We start from the raw sequence: 25,810 nt of genomic DNA, 5'->3' as shown, positions 1-25,810 counted from the left end.
CAGTAACCTATCTGTGAAGACTCTCAGTCATCCAGGTACATACGGTAGTAATCTGTGATTGGTAGAAGAAAGCAACTGGACTTGCTTGAAGATTCTTGAAAACGTTTCGCCTCTCATCCGAAAGGCTTCCTCAGTTCTGTCTGTCTAATAGGGAGTATCAAGTATTTATCCTCTCATGGATCATCATAGAATCCGAATCAGAATGCTGATGGCTGCATTGTAGGTGGCTGATAAAAGATGTCATAGACACCCACCTCTGTTCAGTGATGGTCGTTCCAGGTTGACAAAAATGAACGATCCTGTCTGGCTAAGATGTCTGCCAGTTTTCTGGAAGTCCTCTCATACTCCCGCACCAGTCGAAGGGAACTCATCCCAAAGTGCGTAGAAACATATCTGTGAAGAATCTCAGTCATCCAGGTACATAGTAATCTGTGATGCAATGCAGCCATCAGCATTCTGATTCGGATTCTATGATGATCCATGAGAGGATAAATACTTGATACTCCCTATTAGTCAGACAGAACTGAGGAAGCCTTTCGGACGAGAGGTGAAACGTTTTCAAGAATCTTCAAGCAAGTCCAGTTGCTCTCTTCTACCAACCACAGATTACTATGTACCTGGATGACTGAGATTCTTCACAGATATGTTTCTATGCACTTTGGGATGAGATCCCTTTGACTGGTGCGGGAGTATGAGAGGACTTCAGAAAACTGGCAGACATCTTAGCCAGAGAGGATCGTTCATTTTTGTCAACCTGGAATGACCATCACTGAACAGAGGTGGGTGTCTATGACATCTTTTATCAGCCACCTACAATGCAGCCATCAGCATTCTGATTCGGATTCTATGATGATCCATGAGAGGATAAATACTTGATACTCCCTATTAGTCAGACAGAACTGAGGAAGCCTTTTGGATGAGAGGCGAAACATTTTCAAGAATCTTCAAGCAAGTCCAGTTGCTCTCTTCTACCAATCACAGACAGTAACCTAATGTGCACTAAGAAGCCAATGAGAGCACATTAATAAATTCACACAACATTACTATGACTACAGGTTGCTGCTAATGTAGCTTCATAAACCAAATGTTAGTGATGCGATGTAGCTTTATAGTGGACAAACTATCTGAAAAGGATTATGTCCTGTTTTATCTCACGAGGCAACTGTAAAGTTCCAGCACAGCATATGGCTTTTTAATTCATTTTCAATTTATTTATTGATTCAACTGATACAACATTGCTGTTGCATTCTCAAATTTGATTGGTCAGCATCTCTGACAGCCTGACGACTGTCATTGAACAGCTGTAATGCAAATTGTTTATATGCTTGTTTCAAAATAGTGGTGCTTGAAAGTTTGTGAACCCTTTAGAATTTTCTACATTTCTGCATAAATATGACCTAAAACATCATCAGATTTTCACACAAGTCCTAAAAGTAGATAAAGAGAATGCAGTTAAACAAATGAGACAAAAATATTATACTTGGTCATTTATTTATTGAGGAAAATGATCCAATATTACATATCTGTGAGTGGCAAAAGTATGTGAACCTCTAGGATTAGCAGTTAATTTGAAGGTGAAATTAGAGTCAGGTGTTTTCAATCAATGGGATGACAATCAGGTGTGAGTGGGCACCCTGTTTTATTTAAAGAACAGGGATCTATCAAAGTCTGATCTTCACAACACATGTTTGTGGAAGTGTATCATGGCACGAATAAAGGAGATTTCTGAGGATCTCAGAAAAAAATGTTGTTGATGCTCATCAGGCTGGAAAAGGTTACAAAACCATCTCGAAAGAGTTTGGACTCCACCAATCCACAGTCAGACAGATTGTGTACAAATGGAGGAAATGCAAGACCATTGTTACCCTCCCCCGGAGTGGTCGACCAACAAAGATCACTCCAAGAGCAAGGCGTGTAATAGTCAGCGAGGTCACAAAGGACCCCAGGGTAACTTCTAAGCTACTGAAGGCCTCTCTCACATTGGCTTATGTTCATGAGTCCACCATCAGGAGAACGCTGAACAACAATGGTGTGCATGGCAGGGTTGCAAGGAGAAAGCCACTGCTCTCCAAAAAGAACATTGCTGCTCATCTGCAGTTTGCTAAAGATCACGTGGACAAGCCAGAAGGCTATTGGAAAAATGTTTTGTGGATGGATGAGACCAAAATAGAACTTTTTGGTTTAAATGAGAAGCGTTATGTTTGGAGAAAGGAAAACACTGCATTCCAGCATAAGAACCTTATCCCATCTGTGAAACATGGTGGTGGTAGTATCATGGTTTGGGCCTGTTTTGCTGCATCTGGGCCAGGACGGCTTGCCATCATTGATGGAACAATGAATTCTGAATTATACCAGCCAATTCTAAAGGAAAATGTCAGGACATCTGTCCATGAACTGAATCTCAAGAGAAGGTGGGTCATGCAGCAAGACAACGACCCTAAGCACACAAGTCGTCCTACTAAAGAATGGTTAAAGAAGAATAAAAGTTAATGTTTTGGAATGGCCAAGTCAAAGTCCTGACCTTAATCCACTCAAAATATTATGGAAGGACCTGAAGCAAGCAGTTCATGTGAGGAAACCCACCAACATCCCAGAGTTGAAGCTGTTCTGTACGGAGGAATGGGCTAAAATTCCTCCAAGCCGGTGTGCAGGACTGATCAACAGTTACCGGAAACGTTTAGTTGCAGTTATTGCTGCACAAGGGGGTCACACCAGATACTGAAAGCAAAGGTTCATATACTTTTGCCACTCACAGATATGTAATATTGGATCATTTTCCTCAATAAATAAATGACCAAGTATAATATTTTTGTCTCATTTGTTTAACTGGGTTCTCTTTATCTACTTTTAGGACTTGTGTGAAAATCTGATGTTGTTTTAGGTCATATTTATGCAGAAATATTATTGTGGAATTACCGTCATTTTCTGACTATTCATTTGAATGCTTATACTGGACTAGGCAGGGAAATCTATTAGCACACCAGCCCCACCAAGAATTTTTTTTTTCACCAGTCGCCACTGCAGTGGGGGCATCAAAACAACAACAACAAAAAAAAAACAGCATGACAACACTGGTCTATGGAAATATACAGTACTAGACAGAAAAAAAAGAAAACACTATAAAATTCAACATTGTTTTATTTCTTAAATTGTATTTACCCTACCGTTCAAAAGTTTGGGGTCACCCAGACAATTTTGTGTTTTCCATGAAAAGTCACACTTTTATTTACCACCATAAGTTGTAAAATGTATAGAAAATATAGTCAAGACATTTTTCTGGCCATTTTGAGCATTTAATCGACCCCACAAATGTGATGCTCCAGAAACTCAATCTGCTCAAAGGAAGGTCAGTTTTATAGCTTCTCTAAAGAGCTCAACTGTTTTCAGCTGTGCTAACATGATTGTACAAGGGTTTTCTAATCATCCATTAGCCTTCTGAGGCAATGAGCAAACACATTGTACCATTAGAACACTGGAGTGAGAGTTGCTGGAAATGGGCCTCTATACACCTATGGAGATATTGCACCAAAAACCAGACATTTGCAGCTAGAATAGTCATTTAGCACATTAGCAATGTATAGAGTGGATTTCTGATTAGTTTAAAGTGATCTTCATTGAAAAGAATAGTGCTTTTCTTTCAAAAATAAGGAAATTTCAAAGTGACCCCAAACTTTTGAATGGTAGTGTACAATCACTCATTAATTACTTTTCAAATGGACCAGAGTGATGATATAGCTAGTTTCATGTTTATTCCAAATGAGTGAAGTACTGAATCTGGAGGCTGTAGTTTTGCAAGACAGAATGACCCAGAGCAACATCAAGTATAAGCGATGATGATTATTATTATTGTTACTTTAAAGTATTATATCACTTCCAGTGTAACAGATTGGTCATATAAAAATCAACAACAGGGTGTGCTGATAGAAGAAAATGATCAGTGATGGGGTGGTTTGATTGGTGACCGCATCCTAAAGTGTTTTATTCCTCTTAAACTACAGCAAGCATTAAGGTATTTTATTTCCTCAGGAATGTTACATCATACTTTTTAATCTCCTTCTACTTATATTCATTGCTGTGGAATTGTCCACGACAGGAGTTCATTTATGGTTGCACTTTCATTTTAATAACCAGTCATTATATCCTTCGCTTTGTTAAATAACAACAAATGACACTTCATGTCTTAAAGTAATGATGGATGTCACTTCTCTTTACTTAGGTGAGCAGTTCTTGACATAATATGGATTACTACAGCTGCGGAATAGGGCTATTTATTGTATTTTTACTATTTACTGTTTGATTTCAAAACACATTAAGGAGGTAAGAATATTCCACTAATTAACTTTTGACGAGGCACACCTGTTACTTGAAAACCACTCCAGGTGTCCAAACTTATGACTGGTACCATAAACTCGGGATTTGTCTTGCATCTGGCACTACTGTCCAAACTGCTGTTATAAAAGGTTATTCAACACCTTCTGACCAATCAGACTCGAGAATTCAAATGACACAGTGGTATAAATGAGGATACGTCCTAATCAATGGCTTTACACACTGCAAAAAATAAAAATCTTAGTAAGTTTGTCTATTTTCAAGTCAAAACATCTAGCCACCCTTATTATAAGACATAATTGCCCAACAAGCAAAACCTTATTTAGCTAGAAAGGCTAGTTTTTAGACAGTCCATCTTGAAAATCTTGTATAGACAAAATGTCTTGAAAAAGTCTTATTTGGAGCACCTTTGAAAATAAAACAAGGTTTTTAAAAAACAAGTAAGTACATTTTGGACATTTGTCAAATGCGGTTCATCTTGTTTCAAGAAAAAAAAAACCAAAGTATGCTTGTTTTGGGAATAAATGAACTTTACTGAAATCTTTGAATCTCATCTCATCTCATTATCTCTAGCCGCTTTATCCTTCTACAGGGTCGCAGGCAAGCTGGAGCCTATCCCAGCTGACTACGGGCGAAAGGCGGGGTACACCCTGGACAAGTCGCCAGGTCATCACAGGGCTGACACATAGACACAGACAACCATTCACACTCACATTCACACCTACGGTCAATTTAGAGTCACCAGTTAACCTAACCTGCATGTCTTTGGACTGTGGGGGAAACCGGAGCACCCAGAGGAAACCCACGCGGACACGGGGAGAACATGCAAACTCCACACAGAAAGGCCCTCGCCGGCCCCGGGGCTCGAACCCGGACCTTCTTGCTGTGAGGCGACAGCACTAACCACTACACCACTGTGCCGCCCCATCTTTGAATCTTTCATTACAATTCATCTCCACCTTACAGATCCTAAGTTTACTGCGACTGTTTTCTCAGTCATTCAGAGTGAGCTCCTTCTAGATGCTGTACAGACTCTAGACCAGACAAGTGCCTTCAAAAAGGCTATGAGTGAGTGGAGGGCATTTTAGTGAGGTCGTTTTGGAATGCTGTGAGTTAAGTTCAGTGGGTTTTTTTTGTTTGTTTGGGTTTTTTTTGTGCCTGATCTTGTAAACCCCTCGTACACATGAATAGTCAGTGCCCCCAAAATGCACTGTTGCTTTGGCGTTGTGTAAGCACTGTAAGTCAAAATGCGTAGACTTTTTTTTTTTTGGTGCCTGAGGTCCTGGGGAAGTGGAATCTTAAGAGATGTTTTAATGTTTGAATGTTGAAATGGGGAAAAAAATCAACTTGTTGCAATGCTACACGTGTCGTCAACTTGATTCAAGATAGTCTCTGGTCTCATATCTAGAGTATTTTACTAATTACAGGTCACAAAAGGAGAATCTTTTAAGCTAGCAATGCTTAGTTGTAGAATTTAACAATCCTAATATTAGTATATTTATCTTAAATTCAGTTTTTACTGCTAAGACTTTGTCATGAATTTAAGTGAAATACCCTTAAAATGAAATAAATAAAAATGACTTGAATGGCTAAATCTAAGAAGTACGATCTTGTTATAAGAACTATTTTGATTATTTTGAGTTAATCAGATCTCGCATAATAAGTTCCCCAATCTTATTTTGGAATTATTTCATCTAAAAACAGGTTAGATTTTTCATCTTACTTTAAGAAATCTTACCAAGTCAAATTTGACTAGTTCCATTGGCAGATTTTTTTCACCTGATTCAAGCAAATATGCTTTGTTTTAATCTTTTATTTCTTATTTTTGAAAGGCCATTTTTTGCAGTGCAAACATGCATGTGCCAACGAGGATATCTTCTTACACTGATAACATATTGGAATTATTACTTTTCTGTAGACGATCACCAGTTATGAACCTGAACGCTGAATAATTAACATGTTTAATAATTAAGTGTTTAACACTGAAGAGTGTGTTTAACAAAGCTTGCTTTGGCTTTTTCAGGAGGTAGACATCTACACGGTGCAGCCAGAGGACCTGTCTTTCACCTCAACCATCTGTCTGCAGATCCAGAGGAATGACTACGTCCATGCACTCGTCACCTACTTCAACATCGAGTTCACCAAGTGTCACAAGAAGACTGGCTTCTCCACAGGTGGGAATCCTGCAAGAATCCTGTACACCTGCTTGAATGCACGGCTTCACTTTTACCTACGTTCAGATGGATTAAGCTCTTTTAAAAAAAGAAAAACAAGCACCTTATATTCAAGATACTGCTCAGTGGGAAGTGTATATTGAGAATAGACTGTTCTATTTTGGTTTGGTAAGGTGGCAGAAGGTTTTGAGCCCACTGAAGAAAATGTGTGCATTCACTATTCTATTGGATTACCAGTATATTTACAGTGATGCATGCATTTATAATTAAATCAGGAGCTAAATCTAAATATAAAATGTTTTTAAATTATCTTGAATTAATTTACAAAAAGAACTGATATGAACATGACTGATATTGACACTAAATGATATTTTTATGAATAGTGACTGCCCTCTTGTGGTCATACTATATCAGAGAACAATGATCCTTTTTTCATCATTTTTGAGATCTTATTTCAGCCATCCATTATCTGTAACCACTTATCCTGTTCAGGGTCGTGGGCAAGCTGGAGCCTGTCCCAACTGACTATGGGCGAGAGGCGGGGTACACCCTGGACAAGTCGCCAGGTCATCACAGGGCTGATACATAGACACACAACCATTTACACTCACATTCACACCTACGCTCAATTTAGAGCCACCAATTAATCTTTGGACTGTGGGGGAAACCGGAGCACCTGGAGGAAACCAATGCAGACACGGGGAGAACATGCAAACTCCACACAGAAAGGCCGCTAGGCTCGAACCCAGAACCTTCTTGCTGTGAGGCGACAGTGCTAACCACTACACCACCATGCTGCAAGAGATCTTATTTCATTATTGATTAAATATGAAAGTTTCAGGGCCTCTGACAATTTTGATCCAATTAATATCTAGCATCAGTACGTTTTGCTTCCATGAAGGTAGACAGTTACTGAGTTGCACCGTTATTTGTAGCATTTGTAGCAATATATAGTACTAGCAGGTTACCCAGCATTGCCCGGGTTCGGGGGGGGGAAGCTCGGATGTAATTTTTTTTAGTATGCAATATATATTAAAAACAAACAATTCTAGTTTTATATTCTTTATTAGACCAACACAAGTGATATACATTTCTCCTGGGAAAATATTTTCACTTTGTAGATTTTTACATTTTAGTTTCTGATATATAAAACACAGCATATTTTATATTATATATACACACACAGGCGGCACAGTAGTGTAGTGGCTAGTGCTGTCGCCTCACAGCAAGAAGGTCCGGGTTCAAGCCCCGTGGCCGGCGAGGGCCTTTCTGTGCGGAGTTTGCATGTTCTCCCCGTGTCCGCGTGGGTTTCCTCCGGGTGCTCCGGTTTCCCCCACAGTCCAAAGACATGCAGGTAAGGTTAACTGGTGACTCTAAATTGACCGTAGGTGTGAATGGTTGTCTGTGTCTATGTGTCAGCCCTGTGATGACCTGGCGACTTGTCCAGGGTGTACCCCGCCTTTCGCCTGTAGTCAGCTGGGATAGGCTCCAGCTCACTTGCGACCCTATAGTACAGGATAAAGCGGCTAGAGATAATGAGATGAAATACACACACACACTATATATATATATATATATACACACACACACACGTGTATATATATTAGAAAAATAGTTTTAAATGTAATGCAAGAGTCAGTGAGAAGGGTGGAGAGAAGATATCCACCAAGAAATGAAAGATACATATTTCTTACTTTCATCCAAATATCCACCACCCAGGGGCCTGCTGGGGACCTAAATATGGAATTCCTGAATTCTGCCGAATTATGGCCATCTTCTCTACCTACGTGCCAACTTTAGTGAAGGTCTGTCAAGAGTTTTTGATAAATGTAACATGAAAGGCATTGACAGAGGGGGTGAGTGAATGTTGTGTCCTCCCTGTGGCCCGTACACAAATTTTGTTTATATCTTCAAAATTCCAGGTCATCCCCGGACCTACTTGCCAAATTTGGTGAAAATCCATCGAGAAATGGCAACGTTAGCTCAAGATATGTGCACAATTACAGATTCCAGCTCATATGTGGATCTAAACATTTTGTCAGCCTTTTTCTACATCATCTATCAGGGGAACAAGACCCTGTAGGACCAACACTGACTAGATATCTTTAGGGTAGTGAACTATTCTGAGCCCAGCAGTAACACTGTCATGGGGGTGTCTGTGTAGTGTTGTTGTTGGATGTTTAAGACTATGTATTCTCACTGACCACATTCTTAGATTTACTTACCTTACTTTCTAAGTACAGTACCAGTCAAAAGTTTAGACAATGCCTAACTCATTCATAGGTTTGTCTACATTTTGACTATTTTCTACATTGTCGAACAATACTGAAGACATAACTATAAAATAACATATGGGACATATATAGAGGATATTACATGATGGCATGAAGATATGAAGTTTATCTTCGAGTGGTGAATGTATATTTCATGAGTGAGCGAAGCAAATGAGCGAAAATATTTTCAAAATGAGAAGATAAACTTTATATCTTCACGCCACCATGTAACGTTCTTTATATTATATGGACGCATCCACAACACACACACACACACACACACCACACACACACACACACACACACACACTTCTAGCAGATTTCATTCATTTGTTTCATCACTGTACCCAATGGAGAATGAGCGTACAATATTGTTACGATATTGTACGTTGTCAAGACATGTCACACATCGGAGCTGATGCGAATATCCAATGAGAGTGTTTTATGTTGTGCATGCACAGAAGTAGTACTTTGTTCACCGGGAAAGAAAAAGATGAGTTGAACACCCGAAAGGCTAACAAAACTTCATTAGATATTCTTCACGCATATTTACAAGAGAAAAACATACCACCGGACATTGAAAACCTGGAAAAGAGCTTGTGTTTGTATAATAATAATAATAATTCTGGCTTTTTTTCATGGTATATCAGATATATTCCATTCAGCTAGCATGATCTTGAACGAGTCGAAGACGAGTTCAAAATCATGCTAGCTGAATGGAACATATCTGATATACCACAACACCAGCCAATATGGGCTACTTTTTCCATGGAATAAAAACATGTATTCTGTTCCCTTCTAGCGAGTTTACTGATGGCATGCAATATTGTTAGCATATCGCTTATCCTCCGTGTATTACGCCACTCTACCCAATGGAGAATGAGCATGCAATAGTGTTATAATATTGCACGTTGTCAAGACAACACGACGTCACATGCGAAGATCCAATGATACAACTTTTCTGTTGAGCACGTGCACGATCATTTCTTTGTCGGCCAGGAGAGAGAGAGAGAGAAGACGAGGCTAATCCAGTGCTTGGTTTAAGCATGAAATAAATAAACTGAAAACTGAAACTCAAGATGTGCTGAACACCTGAAAGGCTACCAAAACTTCATTATATTTTCTTCACGCATATTTACAATAGAAAAACAGACCAATAGATATAAAAACACTGGAAAAGAGATTTAAAGAGAGACGCGCTGAACACCCAAAAGGCTACCAAAACTTCCCTGGATATTCTTCACGCATTTAATCTTCTGGATTAAATATATGGAAAAAACTGGAAAAGATGCACATCAGAGACGTAAAACTTCCATACTTGAGAGTGACTGACAGTTGGTGCACAAACATGGCCACGAGGTTTGCTTCATTAAAAGCCAAAAGATTTAAAGAGAAAGATGCGCTGAACACCTGAAAGGCTACCAAAAACTTCACTGGATATTCTTCAGGCATTTTGCGAGAGAAAAACATACCAACGGACATCGAAAAACTGGAAAAGAGCAACAATGGAAATATAAAGTTCTGCTTGGAAGTGAGGGAAAGTGATGGAGACTTTTACAAGAGGACTTCACTCGTGGACTTCACTCAGCAAGGCCCTTTTGTTTTGAACAACTGCAATGGAACAATTAACTACGACCAAAAGTAGCTTTGTATTTGAACTGTCAACCTGTAGCTTGTATAGAAGTTGGGTTGTTGTTCGGGCTTTTTGGACTTGTACCATTTTTGTTGTTAGAACTTTGACTTTGTACATGTCCAGTGCTGAGCGCAAATGAGTGCACCCCCTTTGAAAAGTAGCATTTTAACCAATATCTCAATGAACACAATTTCCAAAATGTTGACAAGACAAAAGTTTAATATAACATCTATTTAACTTATAATGTGAAAGTAAGGTTAATAATATAACTTAGATTACACATTTTTTCAGTTTTACTCAAATTAGGGTGGTGCAAAAATGAGTACACCTCACAACAAAAACTACTACATCTAGTACTTTGTATGGCCTCCATGATTTTTAATGACAGCACCAAGTCTTCTAGGCATGGAATGAACAAGTTGGCGACATTTTGCAACATCAATCTTTTTCCATTCTTCAACAATGACCTCTTTTAGTGACTGGATGGAGAGTGATGCTCAACTTGTCTCTTCAGAATTCCCCATAGGTGTTCGATTGGGTTCAGATCAGGAGACATACGGTACTTGGCCACTGAATCACTTTCACCCTGTTCTTCAGAAATCCAACAGTGGCCTTAGGAGATGTCATGTTGGAAAAGTGCACGACGACCAAGGGCACAGAGTGATGGTAGCATCTTTTCTTTCACTATAGAGCAATACGTCTGTGAATTCATGATGCCATCAATGAAACGCAGCTCCCCGACACCAGCAGCACTCATGCAGCCCCACATAAGGACACTGCCACCACCATGTTTCACTGTAGGCACCATGCATTTTTCTTTGTATTCCTCACCTTTGCGACGCCATACAGTTTTGAAGCCATCAGTGCCAAAAACATTTTATCTTGGTCTCATCACTCCAGAGTATAGAGTCCCAGTAGTCTTCATCTTTGTCAGCATGGGCCCTGGCAAACTCTAGGCGGGCTTTTTTGTGCCTGGGCTTTAGGAGAGGCTTCTTTCGTGGACGGCATCCATGCATGCCATTCCTCTGCAGTGTACGCCGTATTGTGTCACGGGAAATAGTCACCCCAGTTTGGCTTTCTACTTCTTTAGATAACTGCAGTGAACTTGCATGCCGATTTTCTTCAACCCTTCTCATCAGAAGACGCTCCTGTCGAGGTGTTAACTTCCGTGGACGACCTGGACGTCTCTGTGAGATGGTTGCAGTTCCATCTTTCTTAAATTTTTGTACCACTTTTGCTACAGTATTCTGACTGATAAGTAAAGCTTTGCTGATCTTCTTGTAGCCTTCACCTTTGTGGTGTAAAGAAATTATTTTCTTTGGGGAATTCTGAAGAGAAAAGTTGAGCATCACTCTCCATCCAGCATCCAGTCACTAAAAGAGGTCATTGCTGAAGAATGGAAAAAGATTGATGTTGCAAAATGTCGCCAACTTGTTCATTCCATGCCGAGAAGACTTGGTGCCGTCATTAAAAATCATGGAGGCCATACAAAGCACTAGATGTAGTAGTTTTTATTGTGGGGTGTACTCATTTTTGCACCACCCTAATTTGAGTAAAACTGAAAAAAATGTGTAATCTAAGTTTATATTATTAACCTTACTTTTTCCTGTTATAAGTTAAACAGATGTTATATTAAACTTTGTCTTGTCAACATTTTGGAAATTGTGTGTGTGTGTTCATTGAGATATTGTTTAAAATGTTACTTTTCAAAGGGGGTGTACTCATTTACGCTCAGCACTGTATATTGGATTGACAGAACATTGAATCACCGTTCAATATTGGTAAGTTACCCCCCCATTCTTAACTTTTTGGAAAATCTATAATTGTTCCATCAAATATGTATGTATGTATGTATGTATGTATGTATGTATAATAATAATGGCTTTTTTCATGGTATACCAGATACTGTATATTCCATTCAGCTACTCGTCTTCAACTCGTTCAGTATCATGCTGACTGAATGGAATATATCTGATCTATCACGAAAAAAGCCAGCCAATATTTTTTAAATATGTCACTCAGATCTACTCCTGCTTTTGTATGAAAAATGTGAGTTTTTCAACCTGAGAAGACAACCTTCATATGTTCAATTCAACGTGTGATTTTCTTTTTATAATATAGACACATCACAAACAAAAAGTACTCAAATTTATCAAAACAATTCATCAATTTCCTCACAAGTAATATTTAGAGGTTTATGCCATGGTTTTGGTTCTCCATGTCCCAGATGTAGCTTGTATTAAAAATGATCAGTGTATTTCCCAGTAAAACAGTCATTTTCACATAATATATGGAATTATGTGGCTTAAAAAAATAATAATAAATCATATTTTAGATTCTTCAAAGTAGCCAGCGTTTACCTTGATGACTCTTTGCACACTATCGGCGTTATCTTAACCAGCTTCATGAGGTAGTCACCTGGAACGCTTTTCAATTAACAGGTGCCTCGTCAAAAGTTAATTAGTGCAATTTCTTGCCTTCTTAATGCATCTGGGATCAAATAGTAAACAGTAAATAATAAAACGACAGTAAATAGCCTTGTTCCACAACTGTAGTAATCCATATTATGGAAAGAACCGCTCAACTAAGTAAAGAGAAATGACATCCATCATTACTATAAGACATGAAGTGTATTTTAATTAATAAAAATAAAGAAAAAAACATTGAATTAGAAGGGGTGTCCAAACTTTTGACTGGTACCGTCTATCCAAATTAGAGACGAAATCTTGTAACATGTATAGTGCATGTTACTCATCCTCAATGTTTGCTCAGTGTCAGTTGCTGACACTGGTGGTTGGTGGACCGTTTCTCAACCAATCAGTAAAACATCAGGTCGCACATGAACGCCAGATCACCGCCAAGGTTCGCCAGCTCATGAAACTTGAGCCAAATGCAGCAAGAAGGTTCCAAATACTAATGGAGGACTTTAATGATGGCATTTTTAGTGCGTCATATGGTCAGCATGTGACTTTGTGCTGAAGGTTACACCATCCAGGTGTTAAATGGATCCCCTTGTTCCATTTCCACAAACATTTCCATGTGAGTGTAACTGCTATGCTGGGAATAATCCACTACCTGAATGAGATCTGGTCAGCAATGGTCCACCATAGGAATGGGGTAGAGTGGGATATCTAATAGCTGTACATTATTTACTATTTGGATGGGATCTCAGAATGTGTCTGTTAAATAATGTTGCTAGAGGACATCATTACATAATAATTATGACTGATTCACATCTCCATTAAAAGAAATCACAGATATTTAAAAATGCAGCTCATTTTAAAATCAGACTGATTGCTTGATCTTTATTATAAGCACTTGTTTGTACGATGGGTAGCTGTGCAAGTTTTACTCGATATTAGTGTCACACATGACTATAACTTGTTTGTCGGCTTTATCTGTGCTAGGAACTCAATAGCTAGCCTTAATCCCCCAGGACCATTGCTGTCCTGACAAGTCCTTTTAATCATCATCATCATCATCTCATTATCTCTAGCCACTTTATCCTTCTACAGGGTCGCAGGCAAGCTGGAGCCTATCCCAGCTGACTACGGGTGAAAGGCGGGGTACACCCTGGACAAGTCGCCAGGTCATCACAGGGCTGACACAGACAACCATTCACACTCACATTCACACCTACGGTCAATTTAGAGTCACCAGTTAACCTAACCTGCATGTCTTTGGACTGTGGGGGAAACCGGAGCACCCGGAGGAAACCCACGTGGACACGGGGAGAACATGCAAACTCCACACAGAAAGGCCCTCGCCGGCCACGGGGCTCGAACCCAGACCTTCTTGCTGTGAGGCGACAGCGCTAACCTGACTGCTATACTGTTACTGACATGGGAGCCTGGGAGTTAAGCCTGGGAGGTAATTCTCCCCCAGCTCTCCAGCCCAACCCCTTAATGACACCGTCGCACATTAATGTCGAGAGGACGCTGGCATGATTGTTGCCGCTTCTCGCATCTCGCTTCTCGCTTTTTGTTTCTCTTATATTTGATCGCGCCTTTCCTCTATCTCAAGCCGCGTCTATTTTGAGCTGTGTTTGTTCCATCTCGACTACAACTCTGCTGTCGGATACAACTGACGCGACGCGTGCTTGGACTACTCTGTGCTCCGCAGTTAAAAAACTTTTGGATTGCCTACCTCCTTGCTTTCGGCGTACTGGGTATACTTCTGACATCTCCGCCGCCCTTTACCACTCTACCACAGGACTGTCAACTCGCTAGTCTGCATCCTGCACTGCTGCTACCTCCATTTGGGTGTAGCATTGGTTAGCAAGCCAAGCTAGCCGGCAAGGTGCCTGTGTTTGTTCGGTGCTCCCCAGTCGCCATGGCGCGGATAAACTACACCGTAGGCAAACTCCTTGAACTCAACTCTGTCTTTCTGTCTCCTCCATGCTGTCTTGAGGTTATCAAATCTCTTCACCTCCTGCGCCGTCCACCATATGTACACAGAGCTGTTCGCCAGAAGTTTGTTTACAACTCCAAGATTGCGGCTATTCCTGTCATCTGTTCCGCATCCCAGCACAGACGTGCTGAACGTAAGCCACGTCCACCACCTGTCATTCTCCGGAACCTAGTCTGCACTGACAGCACTGCATCCACCAGCAAGTTTGCCTCCTTCATGTTACAGAATATCAGATCAATAAACAACAAAGCCATCATTATTCACGACATGATAACAGAGAAAAAACTGGACTTCCTTTGTTTAACCGAAACATGGCAGAGTCAGCAGGACTTTGTTAGCCTCAACCAAGCCACCCCTCCCGGTTACACATACATCCATAAGCCGCGTGGCCACGGCCGCGGTGGTGGACTCGCCATCATACACCACTCTGATTTTTTGGTTAAAGAACACCCCGTCAGTGCATCATCATTTGAATGCCTCCATCTCTCAGTGATTGGCGCTGCTCAGCTGCAACTGGTCCTCATTTATCGACCACCTAAAGCCTCCTCCTGCTTCCTCCCTGAGCTCACTGAACTACTTGCTGCAGTGTGTCCCCTGTCCCCATCTACCATCCTGCTGGGTGACTTCAACATTCATGTGGACAACAGCAGCTGCTCTTTTGCAGCTGACTTCATGGCCCTTCTGGACTGCTTCAACATCACTCAGCATGTGCATGGCCCTACCCACAGCAAAGGACACACCCTCGATCTAGTCTGCAGCACCGGCTCATCTCCACTACATCTTCAATGCATTGACCTGGCCATATCAGACCATCAGGCAATTCTGTTTTCCATCCCGGTACCCCACCGCAGACAACGCCGTTTGCGGTCCATCACTTTCCGCAACATTAAGAATGTTCCTCTGCCTCTTCTTTCTCAAACTTTAACGAACCATCTCACACCCCCGGATACTGCCCTCCCAGTGGACACCCTGGTCGAACACTACAACACAGCACTCTCAACCAGCTTGAATACTCTGGCTCCTACCATCACGCGATCTGTCTCTTTCTCCCGTCCAGCTCCCTGGTTTACCTCTGAGCTGCGCCTCATGAAAAAATCTGGGCGGCGCCTCGAGCGACTCTATAAAAAATCTGGCCTTACTGTCCACCTGGAGGCCTACAGGGACCATGTGGAGAGCTACAAGCAGGCCCTCACCACAGCCAAGACACGCTACTACTCCACCCTCATCAACAACCAGCAACACCACCCAAGAAAACTTTTCTCAACTATCAATCGCCTTCTCCGTCCTCCTCACTCACCCCAACCATCTGATCCTGCTGAACTGTGCTCCAGATTTCAAGACTTCTTCATCGCAAAAGTCAACACCATCCACCAGCAGCTAGTATCTACATCCCCGGCCACAAACCAAGCCCATGATGACAAGCCTCCTGGCATCCACCAGCCATGGCAGGACATCTCCACCCCTGCTGCCTGTCCACCGCAGCACTACCTCTCCTGCTTTGCACCACTGGACAATGCCCAGGTCACCGATTTAGTCTCCACAGCCAAGTCATCATCCTGCCTCCTGGACCCCATGCCCTCCACCCTGGTCAAATCATGTCTTCCCACCCTCTGCAACACCATGACCACCATCATTAACACATCCCTACAGTCTGGAGTTGTGCCCACTACCTTCAAAACCGCTGCTGTCATCCCCACCTTGAAAAAGCCTGGTCTGGACCCTGACGATCCCAACAACTATCGTCCCATCTCCAACCTTCCTTTCCTTTGTAAAATCCTGGAAAGAGCAGTGGCAGCCCAACTTCAGCAGCATATGTCCCACCATGAGCTCTTTGAACCACTACAATCCGGCTTCAGAGCCCACCACAGCACAGAGACTGCTCTTGTCAAAATTACCAACGACCTCCTCACTGCTGCAGACAATGGACTCATCACCATCCTCATTCTCCTGGACCTCTCAGCAGCTTTTGACACAGTCTCTCACTCCATCCTCCTGAAGCGGCTCTCAGAGTTCACTGGACTATCAGGCACAGTACTCCTCTGGTTCCACTCATACTTATCCAACCGGAAACAATTCATCACACTCAATGACTCCCGCTCCACTACAGCAACCATCAGCCACGGCGTTCCGCAAGGTTCGGTGCTTGGCCCCCTTCTTTTCACCATCTACATGCTCCCCCTTGGACAAATCATCCGTTTCCATGGTCTCAACTTCCACTGTTACGCTGATGACACACAACTATATATCTGCACCAAACCCTCTGCTCAGCTCCCCCCAACACCGCTCACTCACTGTCTGCGTGATATCAAAACATGGATGACCGACAATCTCCTCAAACTGAACAGCAGTAAAACCGAGCTCATGGTGGTGGCACCGGCGCCACTGCTCAGGAAGGTTGGGGATCTCCATCTGAACATCGATGGCTGCTCCTTCATCCCATCTCATGAAGTCCGTAACCTTGGTGTTATCTTGGATTCATCACTGTCTTTCCAGTCTCACATCAAAAATGTCACCAAATCTGCTTTCTTTCACCTCCGCAACATTTCCAGACTCAGGCCCTCACTCTCTAACACTGTTACAGAGACTCTTATTCATGCTTTCATATCATCCCGCCTAGACTATTGCAATGCCATCCTGCTTGGTCTGCCGAATAAGATCACAGACCGACTGCAATATGTTCAGAATTCAGCTGCCAGGATTCTCACAGGCACCAGGCCCTGGCAGCACATCACCCCCATTCTCAAACAGCTCCACTGGCTGCCCATTAAATCTCGCATTTCCTACAAAGTCCTCCTCCTCACTTACAAGTCTCTCCATGGTCTGGGACCCCATTACCTCAAAGATCTCCTCCATCCCTACTCCCCATCAAGATCCCTGCGGTCCTCATCCAAGGGCCAGCTGGTCATCCCCCGCACCAGACTTAAGGCCACCAGCGATAGAGCATTCTATGCAGCTGCTCCTTCTCTATGGAACAGGCTACCCAACACCATCCAGAATGCTCCTTCACTGGCAGCGGTTAAAAAACACCTTAAAACCCATCTCTTCATGGAGGCCTTTGGCTCCTAGTTTCCACAAGCACACACGCACACACTTATATGCACCCACACACACACTTCTACACTGACACCTTGTTAAGCGACCTTGGGTATTTTGAAAGGCGCTATATAAAACCAAACTATTATTATTATTATTATTATAACCACTACACCACCATGCCGCCATCATCATCATCAATAATTTATTTATATGATGTATTAAACTTAATGCTCGCTTTTAATAGATAAGTCCACTTCCTGTTGTGTCTCTGTACTAAAGAGAAAAAAATCAATTCACAAAACCTCTTTTTTTTTTTTTACAGTATATAATGGAATCTTTAGCAGCATGTCAGTTTGGGTGGGATATGTATTACCTGGGTTTATCTCTGTCATTTTGTAGGTTAAATATGCTGTGATCTTTCTACGTATATGCAGAAGCGGTGGCAGGAAGTTTTTTTTTTTTTGGGGGGGGGCATATGTCACGCACCAAAGGCGCGCCAAATCTAGGGGGGTCCGGGGCCATGCGCCCCCTAGAAATTTTGGAATTTTTAACCCTCTAAAACACTATTTCCCACATTGTGAGAGGCAAATTTTGGTGGAGTAAAGCTAAGTTTAATGTCTCTATTAGAGTAAATTTCGTCCATGTATTTTTTTATTTGAAACAGAACCAATGATTATAATACCTAAAAAACGATCCCATCTCTCAGCAATCCTGTTTTGACCGAGGAATAAGCCCGTGAAAGTAATATTCCCGATCCTTCAAGGACCGCTGTCAGCTCCCAGGAAATCCAACTGACTGGTAATGACCAGTCGTGACCCCAGATCGGGTGCGAATGAATTTTCTCTCTATTTGTTGCACATTTTTCAAATCAAAACTGTGTGATATTGGTGTACGGAAGCATGTATGAATGACATATGGGGCTGTATCGGTAAACTGGAAAAACTACATTCCCTTAGTTTTCTCATGGATCCACTCCACCCCCACACACACAAGAAAATTTGTCCTCAATGTCCTTGTTGAATTAAAGAGCTAATAGATTTATATATCTGCTCAGCTACGTGGTATAAAGCAAGAGCATGAATAACTGTCTTTCCTTTAGTCTTCAGTGGAAGTAAACAGTCATTCATTTCTTGGCTTGCGAAATTTCACTTGGGATAAAAAATAAAAATAAAAAATACAATTATACTGAAAACTTACCTCGTTATCATCAAGCAACGTGGATGCCTTTGTCAAGCCCAAAAAGTTTGCAGTGGATATTTGTCTGAAATTCCTCTTCATACTGATTTTCAGTGCGTGGTCAGGGCAGCAAGCGAATTCATGTAGATCTAGAGCAGCATCAAGTTTTTGGGCGCCCAAAACTACTTGTACGCCTCGTGAACACTAGCCATCCGGACAGGACACGAGTTATCAGTCAGAAACAAATGTAGCGACACTGTCATAGCCTTGCTGTCACAGGGTCCCCAATTTGGCGCAAGTACCCAAGGAGACCAGACATGTTTAGACAGTTGCCACAGCAACAGGTTAATTAGTTCACAGAATATTCATAAATCAGCTTGTCTACTAAAAGTGATGGGTTTTGCAGTTCTGCGTAAGCCAAATAAGGAAAATCCCGGAAAGCGGAGGCAATCGGTGATGTCAGAGCCAGGCTAATTTGCATCAGTTTTGGTGCAAATGGATGATACCAACCTACTGTACAAAGGGATGCTGCCGGGGTGCCGGGATGAAGGGACGCAGTGGGATTTAATAAGGGAAAACAAAGGCGCGCAGCGGACTGTTTATTCACACTACTCTCTCCTTTTTTTCCTTATAGTCAAAGGACTACCATCGTAAATTGGGGGGGTCGGCCCACTGCCCTCCCTCTGCCACCACCACTGATATGCACAGTCTGTAAAAAATAAAATGACATGGCAGATTGGGACAGAACTACAATCCTAGGTATACTCTGATAATTATATTACCCCACCTCCACCGGTGAAACTAATCCAGTCTGAATAGGGCTTTAGACTGCCATACGTTTTACTGTCATTTGTAATGCTTTTTTCACCCCTGGACGTTTAAGCATCACATGAAACATGCGTTTGAAATAAAAGTGGTTATCTAAACGCAGAACTTGAAACAAAATCAAGACTTTATCCCGAAAACAAATGGTGAGTAGCTAAAATCAACAGATTTACAGAATATTTATCAGACAGCTGACAGCAATTTGCATATTCTATATGTTACATTAGAACAAGTTTTCTTGTCTTCGGTTTCTTTCTACTATTCCTCATATTTGTTTAAAAGCTCATGCAGTAGCTCGATACACAATAAAGTATGCACTTACCCTCTATCAGGATCTGTGACATGAGATATCTGTGATTTGAGATTAGCTGAACCCTGTGAAGAGCTTTAAAGCACAGAACAGAGAGTCCAGGCCAAAGCTTAGATCTGAGAGCATATTATATTTCTTTTGACCTTTGCAGCATCATCAATCAGAATTTCGGTATTCTGACGCTCTCGCCTGGATCGAGTTGTTTGTTTGGTGCTCTTGGACAATTTTAGAGATACCCGCTTACAGACACACATTCACCACAGATACTTTAATAAGGTTGCACATCCTGACAGAAATGAGATATTTAGCTTGGTGGATTCTGCAGCCTGAAGTTTTAGTCATTAAGGGTTTGATTTTTTTTTGTAGCACCAGATTCTCCCTACACGCACTGGAAGCAGACAGTTTTTTACCTCGACGAGTATCTGACTGTGAAGAAGGGAGAAGAGATTGTAGGCACCGTCACCATGAGGCCCAATGAAAATAATGCAGTGAGTATGAACAAGAGTCTTAAAATTTAAAATCATCATTGTAAGAAGTAACCAATACTCCAATAATAAAGGTCTTTCTTCGTTCTCTCTTCCTACAGCGTGATTTGGATTTCACATTTGAACTGGATTTTAAGGGCCAGCTCTGTGACGCGGACATCGCTCATGACTATAAGATGCGTTAAGTGTCCAGCAGGGGGCGAGAAAGTGCCCGAGTACCACCATGGTGACCCAAGAAGTGGCACTTCCCCACAGGCAGTGCCAGAAACCGGGACAAAGGCTGATCGCTTCATGACCTAAGCCACGACTCTGCTCATCTTTGAGAGATGTGCTAATATTTCTCGAGCTGAGTGCCTCTCAGCAATAGCAGCCTTGCCATGGCCAATAACAGCGTGCACTAGTCCAACATTTCTATGACTGTTCATAAGGCAACTTTGAATGTACTGCTAATCAAGCTCAAGAATGTTACAATCCTCATGAATGTGAAGAGTCACTTTACAGTTTCTTTTGGAAGAGAGTCAGTGGAACATTAAGTTTCGGTTCAAGTCAGAGTTTTAAGACAAAAGTTAGTTTATTTTAGCTGCATTTTAGTTTGTGGTGTAAAATAAGACTGTATGTTAGGCCATTTAACTATAAGCACTAATCTACTGCACTACAATAGAGTATTTTACCAGAACTAGATGTGCGAGCCAGTGGCACACACTAATGCTGAACTCTCAAATTTAAAAGGTTTATTTTTTAGAGTATTGTTCAAGAAAATTCACTACAAGAGCTAGTCAACATATTTAGGTGAATTAGAAATAACGATAGCACTTTTACTGACTTCTTTCTATCGTGCAAAATGTAGTGAGTGTGAAGGCGTAGTGTTCCTCGGTGTCTGTTATCGTGCAATAGTTGTTACATATCCAACTACATCTACCAACAGATCAGGGAAAGAAAAATGGACAGAGAATGAGAAGATACTGGAGTGGGATCATACAGAAGTCTTTCTGTACACCAGGATGCGCGCGCGTGTGTGTGTGTGTGTTCACTTGTGCTCTTACTGAAATCATCACAGAGGAACCTCCTGACCTCCTGTCCTGCTTTGGTCCAAAGATATACTGCATTAAATGACATGGTAATTAACTGATATTGATTATATTTTGACCAACAGCTTGCTATGATAAAGACTCTAAAGAAGAAAACCTCTTAAAACATTCTGATGTCATCAAGGCAAAAAAAAAAGCAATAGTTTTTCCTTGTGAATAATGTTTAAAAAGAATTAGAGATGTAAAAAAAAAAAAACATTTCATTTCACATTTATGGAAGACCATCATCTTAATCAATTGTGTATGATGTAATAATTAAAAATAAAAAAAGGAGAAGGAAAAAAATTATGTTAACCACTTGATGACCACTGGAGGGAGGGAAGCACGGTGTCTGAATCCAGTGGCCTAACAATAAGCTTTCTTTGAAGGGAACTTTGCTTTCTATTATGAAACGTTGGAAGTTAAATTTAAAACGCAGCACATTCGAATCAATGAAATCTATCACAATCACAGCTATAGGGTTTTGTTTGTATTTGTGGCTATTTTTTTTTTCTAGCTGATGCATGTTTGGAGGAACTAAACTGGTTCATTTTCCCATGAATAATACTGATTAATACTATTTTTGTTCACCTTTAAATTACAGGAAGTTCTGACAGGAAGTGTAGAACCGAATATTTCAACATTTACCCGTTAATGAAAACGTTTATGTAAATATACTTTATTTTTATTTCAATTACTTCAAAATAATTATACAATAAAATTCTATTACAACAATGTTACCCTTTCACAGGCAGTCTCTACCCCTAATTTTTTTTTTTAGTATTTTGCCCACTCTCAACAGCTTGTCAAGTAATTAATAACTCTTCCTTCATTTGTTTAGAGAAGGGAAAATACTAACATACAAGTTCCATTACAGAGGAAGTACAGGTCTTCAAGTGGGAACTGTGTTTAAATATGCAAAGTACTCACACACACACACGGGTGGGGTGGATTGGGGCGTGTGGCTTGAACTGTGAGCATGATGTTCTTTTCCCACATTGGACAGAGATAATAAAACCAAGCACATGTTAAAGACAGAACAATTTGAGATCCCAAACACAATCTGTGTTGCTTATGTGATGCTATAAACAAAGCCATTCTTGATCCTCACAAAATGCGAGGGTCTTCAATATTCATCCTTCAATATTAAATACAAAAGCAAAAAAACATATCGTGACTAATCGAAAAAAAGTTGTACCACAGGGAGAATATGGACAGCTCCAAGCGTTCATTTGGCTGCGGAGTCAACACTGATTGCACTAAATGTATTTTTTTTTTTTTTTTAAATAGCTGTGTCAAAGAAAGAACATGAACAGCTCCAAGCTTCCACTGAAATTTGTCAGTGGTGAAAACACTGACTGCACTAAATTGCTTTTGAAAAGTTAGTGGATTTAGGCCACGTATCACAGAAACACTACAACTAACACAAATAACAAACATGTCCCCGCAAACCCTGCCTTCCCAGTACGAGTGTTTAGAATTCACAGAGGGGCCAGCTTTCATATCAATTGTTCTCTGCAACACTTCAGATACTCCTAAAATAAACGTATTTGTTCAGACACTAAAACTAGAATTATGCTCCTCTAGATGATCAGGACATTTTGTTTCCGTTGTACATCACATGAAGGCAAGTCATTTCATATTTCGCTGCCAAAGTAGGATCAATTTGGCGCGTTAAATTTAGAGATGTAAACGCTTATACTGTAAACAACAAAAAAATTAAATATTAGGATTTCCTTCATAGCTAATATACATGTTAGTGTAAATATCATGATAAAGCTTACGCTTGCTTTTGGTATGATGTGATACTTTTTTTTTTGATCTACCAAAAACCTATAGTGCAAATCTTCACCCTCATCATAACACTGCTTATTTATTGTGCTGTCATAGTTAAAAACAACCACAAAATACAGTACTGTGCAAAAATCTAAAGGCACATGCAAAGAAATGCTGTAGAGCAAAGAGGCCTTCAAAAATAATTAAATTAAATGTTTCTACATTAATCAAAAATACGATAAAGAGCAGTAAGCAGTCATAAATGAAATAAAGTCAATATTTGGTGTGACGTCCCTTTGCTTTAAAAAAAAAAGCCTCAGGTACAGTGAGTACAGTTTTATAAGGAAATGAGCTCTAAGTTTTATTGAGCATCTTCTAGAACCTGCCGCAGTTTTTCTGGACATTTTGTCACGCTTGCTTCTCGTTTTTGCAGCAAACCCCAGCAGCCTTCATTACACTGTTTTTGTCTGAATAGTGCTCCCTTACATCGTATGCTGCTTTCTTAACTGACAACATGCATTTTATTTTGTGCTGAAAACCTAAAAACTATTTTGGACTGACTTGGTAATGTAGAGGTCATAAAATAATCTCATCTCATCTCATTATCTCTAGCCGCTTTATCCTGTTCTACAGGGTCGCAGGCAAGCTGGAGCCTATCCCAGCTGACTACGGGCGAAAGGCGGGGTACACCCTGGACAAGTCGCCAGGTCATCACAGGGCTGACACATAGACACAGACAACCATTCACACTCACATTCACACCTACGGTCAATTTAGAGTCACCAGTTAACCTAACCTGCATGTCTTTGGACTGTGGGGGAAACCGGAGCACCCGGAGGAAACCCACGCGGACACGGGGAGAACATGCAAACTCCGCACAGAAAGGCCCTCGCCGGCCACGGGGCTCGAACCTGGACCTTCTTGCTGTGAGGCGACAGCGCTAACTACTACACCACCGTGCCGCCCCTCATAAAATAATCTATAACAAAGTTTGTGCAAAAAAATGAATGAATAAATAAATAATAGGGTGCCAAAGACTTTTGCACAGTACTGTATGTCTAAAAGTGTTATATGACGTTAAAACACAGGTGCAGAGGGTGAGAACTGTGTAAAATTTACTGTGCCGTTAAAACCAGTGAATTGGAAGTGAATAAGTTGCCACTGAGCACAGCTTGTGTGTGTGTGTGTGTGTGTGTGTGTGTGTGTGTGTGTGTGTGTGTGTGTATCAGGATTTCTTTCGCTAGCAACAGGCCTTCTTCTTTGAAGGGGCATCTACTAAGGAGACAGTTTTTTCTTTCTCTCGGTCCTCTTGTTCCTTTAAAATCCTACAAGGGAAAAAAAAAAAAGTTAAGTAACACAACACAAACAAGAACACCGTCAGGATATTTTTTTAGTCGAGCAGTCGAACATTAGTTCTCGTGCTCAAACACACAACAGGTCGTATGAGGATAAAAATTCCCCTTGCGTTTTAGTGAGGCTTTAAGGTAATCTACCTTGACAAGTGCACCATGGACTCAGTCACGTTGTGGCCAGAAAAAGCACTGCATTCAAAGAAATTCAGCCGAAACTCCTGCAATACAGCCATACAATCGACCTCCTTGAGTACATGCACTAGGACATGATTAATACAAACAGTACATCATCATGTCATCCCATCTACCTCCTCCTTTCAGCTCAGCTCGTAAAACAATAAAAAAATAATGTTCAAGTGGTTTTATGAGCTGAAATGGACTCAAAAATATCACAGGAACCACAGTCCGGCGAGTGGAGAGCGGGACGGATAAAAGCAGAAGAAACACCAATTAAAAAAAATAAAATTTTGATCTACATCCTGGAAAACACTTCATCTCTTTTCACTTATGCGCTTAAGTTCTTTTCACAGCAAGTGGCTGTTGCATAGAAGACATACTGGTACTCCTTTTACACATGGTACAAGCTTAGCTTCCTATCTAGATTGGCTTTTATTATTACCATAATAATAATAAAATACTGAATTTACTACAGTAAGGAGAAGTTTTCAGATTTGTATCATCTCAGATTCTGTATTTTGTTCATCTTTTTCTCCCAGCACTCCATTATCCATCTTGGTTGCTTTCACAATCAAAAGCATGTCCTTTGTTCTGTTTTAAAAAGCTTGATTTACAAAAGGGTTTTAATAAATAGATGGCTAAATTCACACCATCTTGCAGCTTTCCACTGGCTTATGTACCAAATTTTGAAGGGAAACAACCAGTGTCTACACTGCAAAAAATGGCCTTTCAAAAATAAGAAATAAAAGATTAAAACAAAGCATATTTGCTTGAATCAGGTGAAAAA

At 40.9% G+C, this 25,810-nt stretch overlaps 2 protein-coding genes across 5 annotated transcripts in view; one reads left to right on the top strand and one right to left on the bottom strand.

Moving 5' to 3' along the window:
* The window catches only part of LOC132887440 (protein arginine N-methyltransferase 8-B), a 63,343-nt gene extending 42,507 nt beyond the window's left edge, over positions 1-20,836 (top strand). Inside the window, exons 8-10 of the mRNA XM_060922916.1 lie at positions 6,353-6,503; positions 20,533-20,654; positions 20,753-20,836. Coding sequence (XP_060778899.1) covers positions 6,353-6,503; positions 20,533-20,654; positions 20,753-20,836 — 357 coding nt within the window. The remainder of the gene's footprint in view (positions 1-6,352; positions 6,504-20,532; positions 20,655-20,752) is intronic.
* A 3,536-nt stretch (positions 20,837-24,372) lies between these two features.
* cracr2aa (calcium release activated channel regulator 2Aa) overlaps positions 24,373-25,810 on the bottom strand; it is a 60,206-nt gene continuing 58,768 nt past the window's right edge. For all 4 annotated transcript variants that reach the window (XM_060922912.1, XM_060922913.1, XM_060922915.1 and 1 more), the window contains 2 exons: positions 24,988-25,064; positions 24,373-24,819 (listed from right to left, as the gene is read on the bottom strand). In XM_060922912.1, the coding sequence (XP_060778895.1) occupies positions 24,735-24,819; positions 24,988-25,064 (162 nt within the window). In that variant the 3' untranslated portion in view covers positions 24,373-24,734. The remainder of the gene's footprint in view (positions 24,820-24,987; positions 25,065-25,810) is intronic.

Source organism: Neoarius graeffei, chromosome 6 (assembly GCF_027579695.1).
Source record: "Neoarius graeffei isolate fNeoGra1 chromosome 6, fNeoGra1.pri, whole genome shotgun sequence".
NCBI lineage: Eukaryota > Metazoa > Chordata > Actinopteri > Siluriformes > Ariidae > Neoarius > Neoarius graeffei.
Note: the sequence above shows the minus strand (reverse complement) of the source record. Positions and strands in the feature narration are given on the sequence as shown.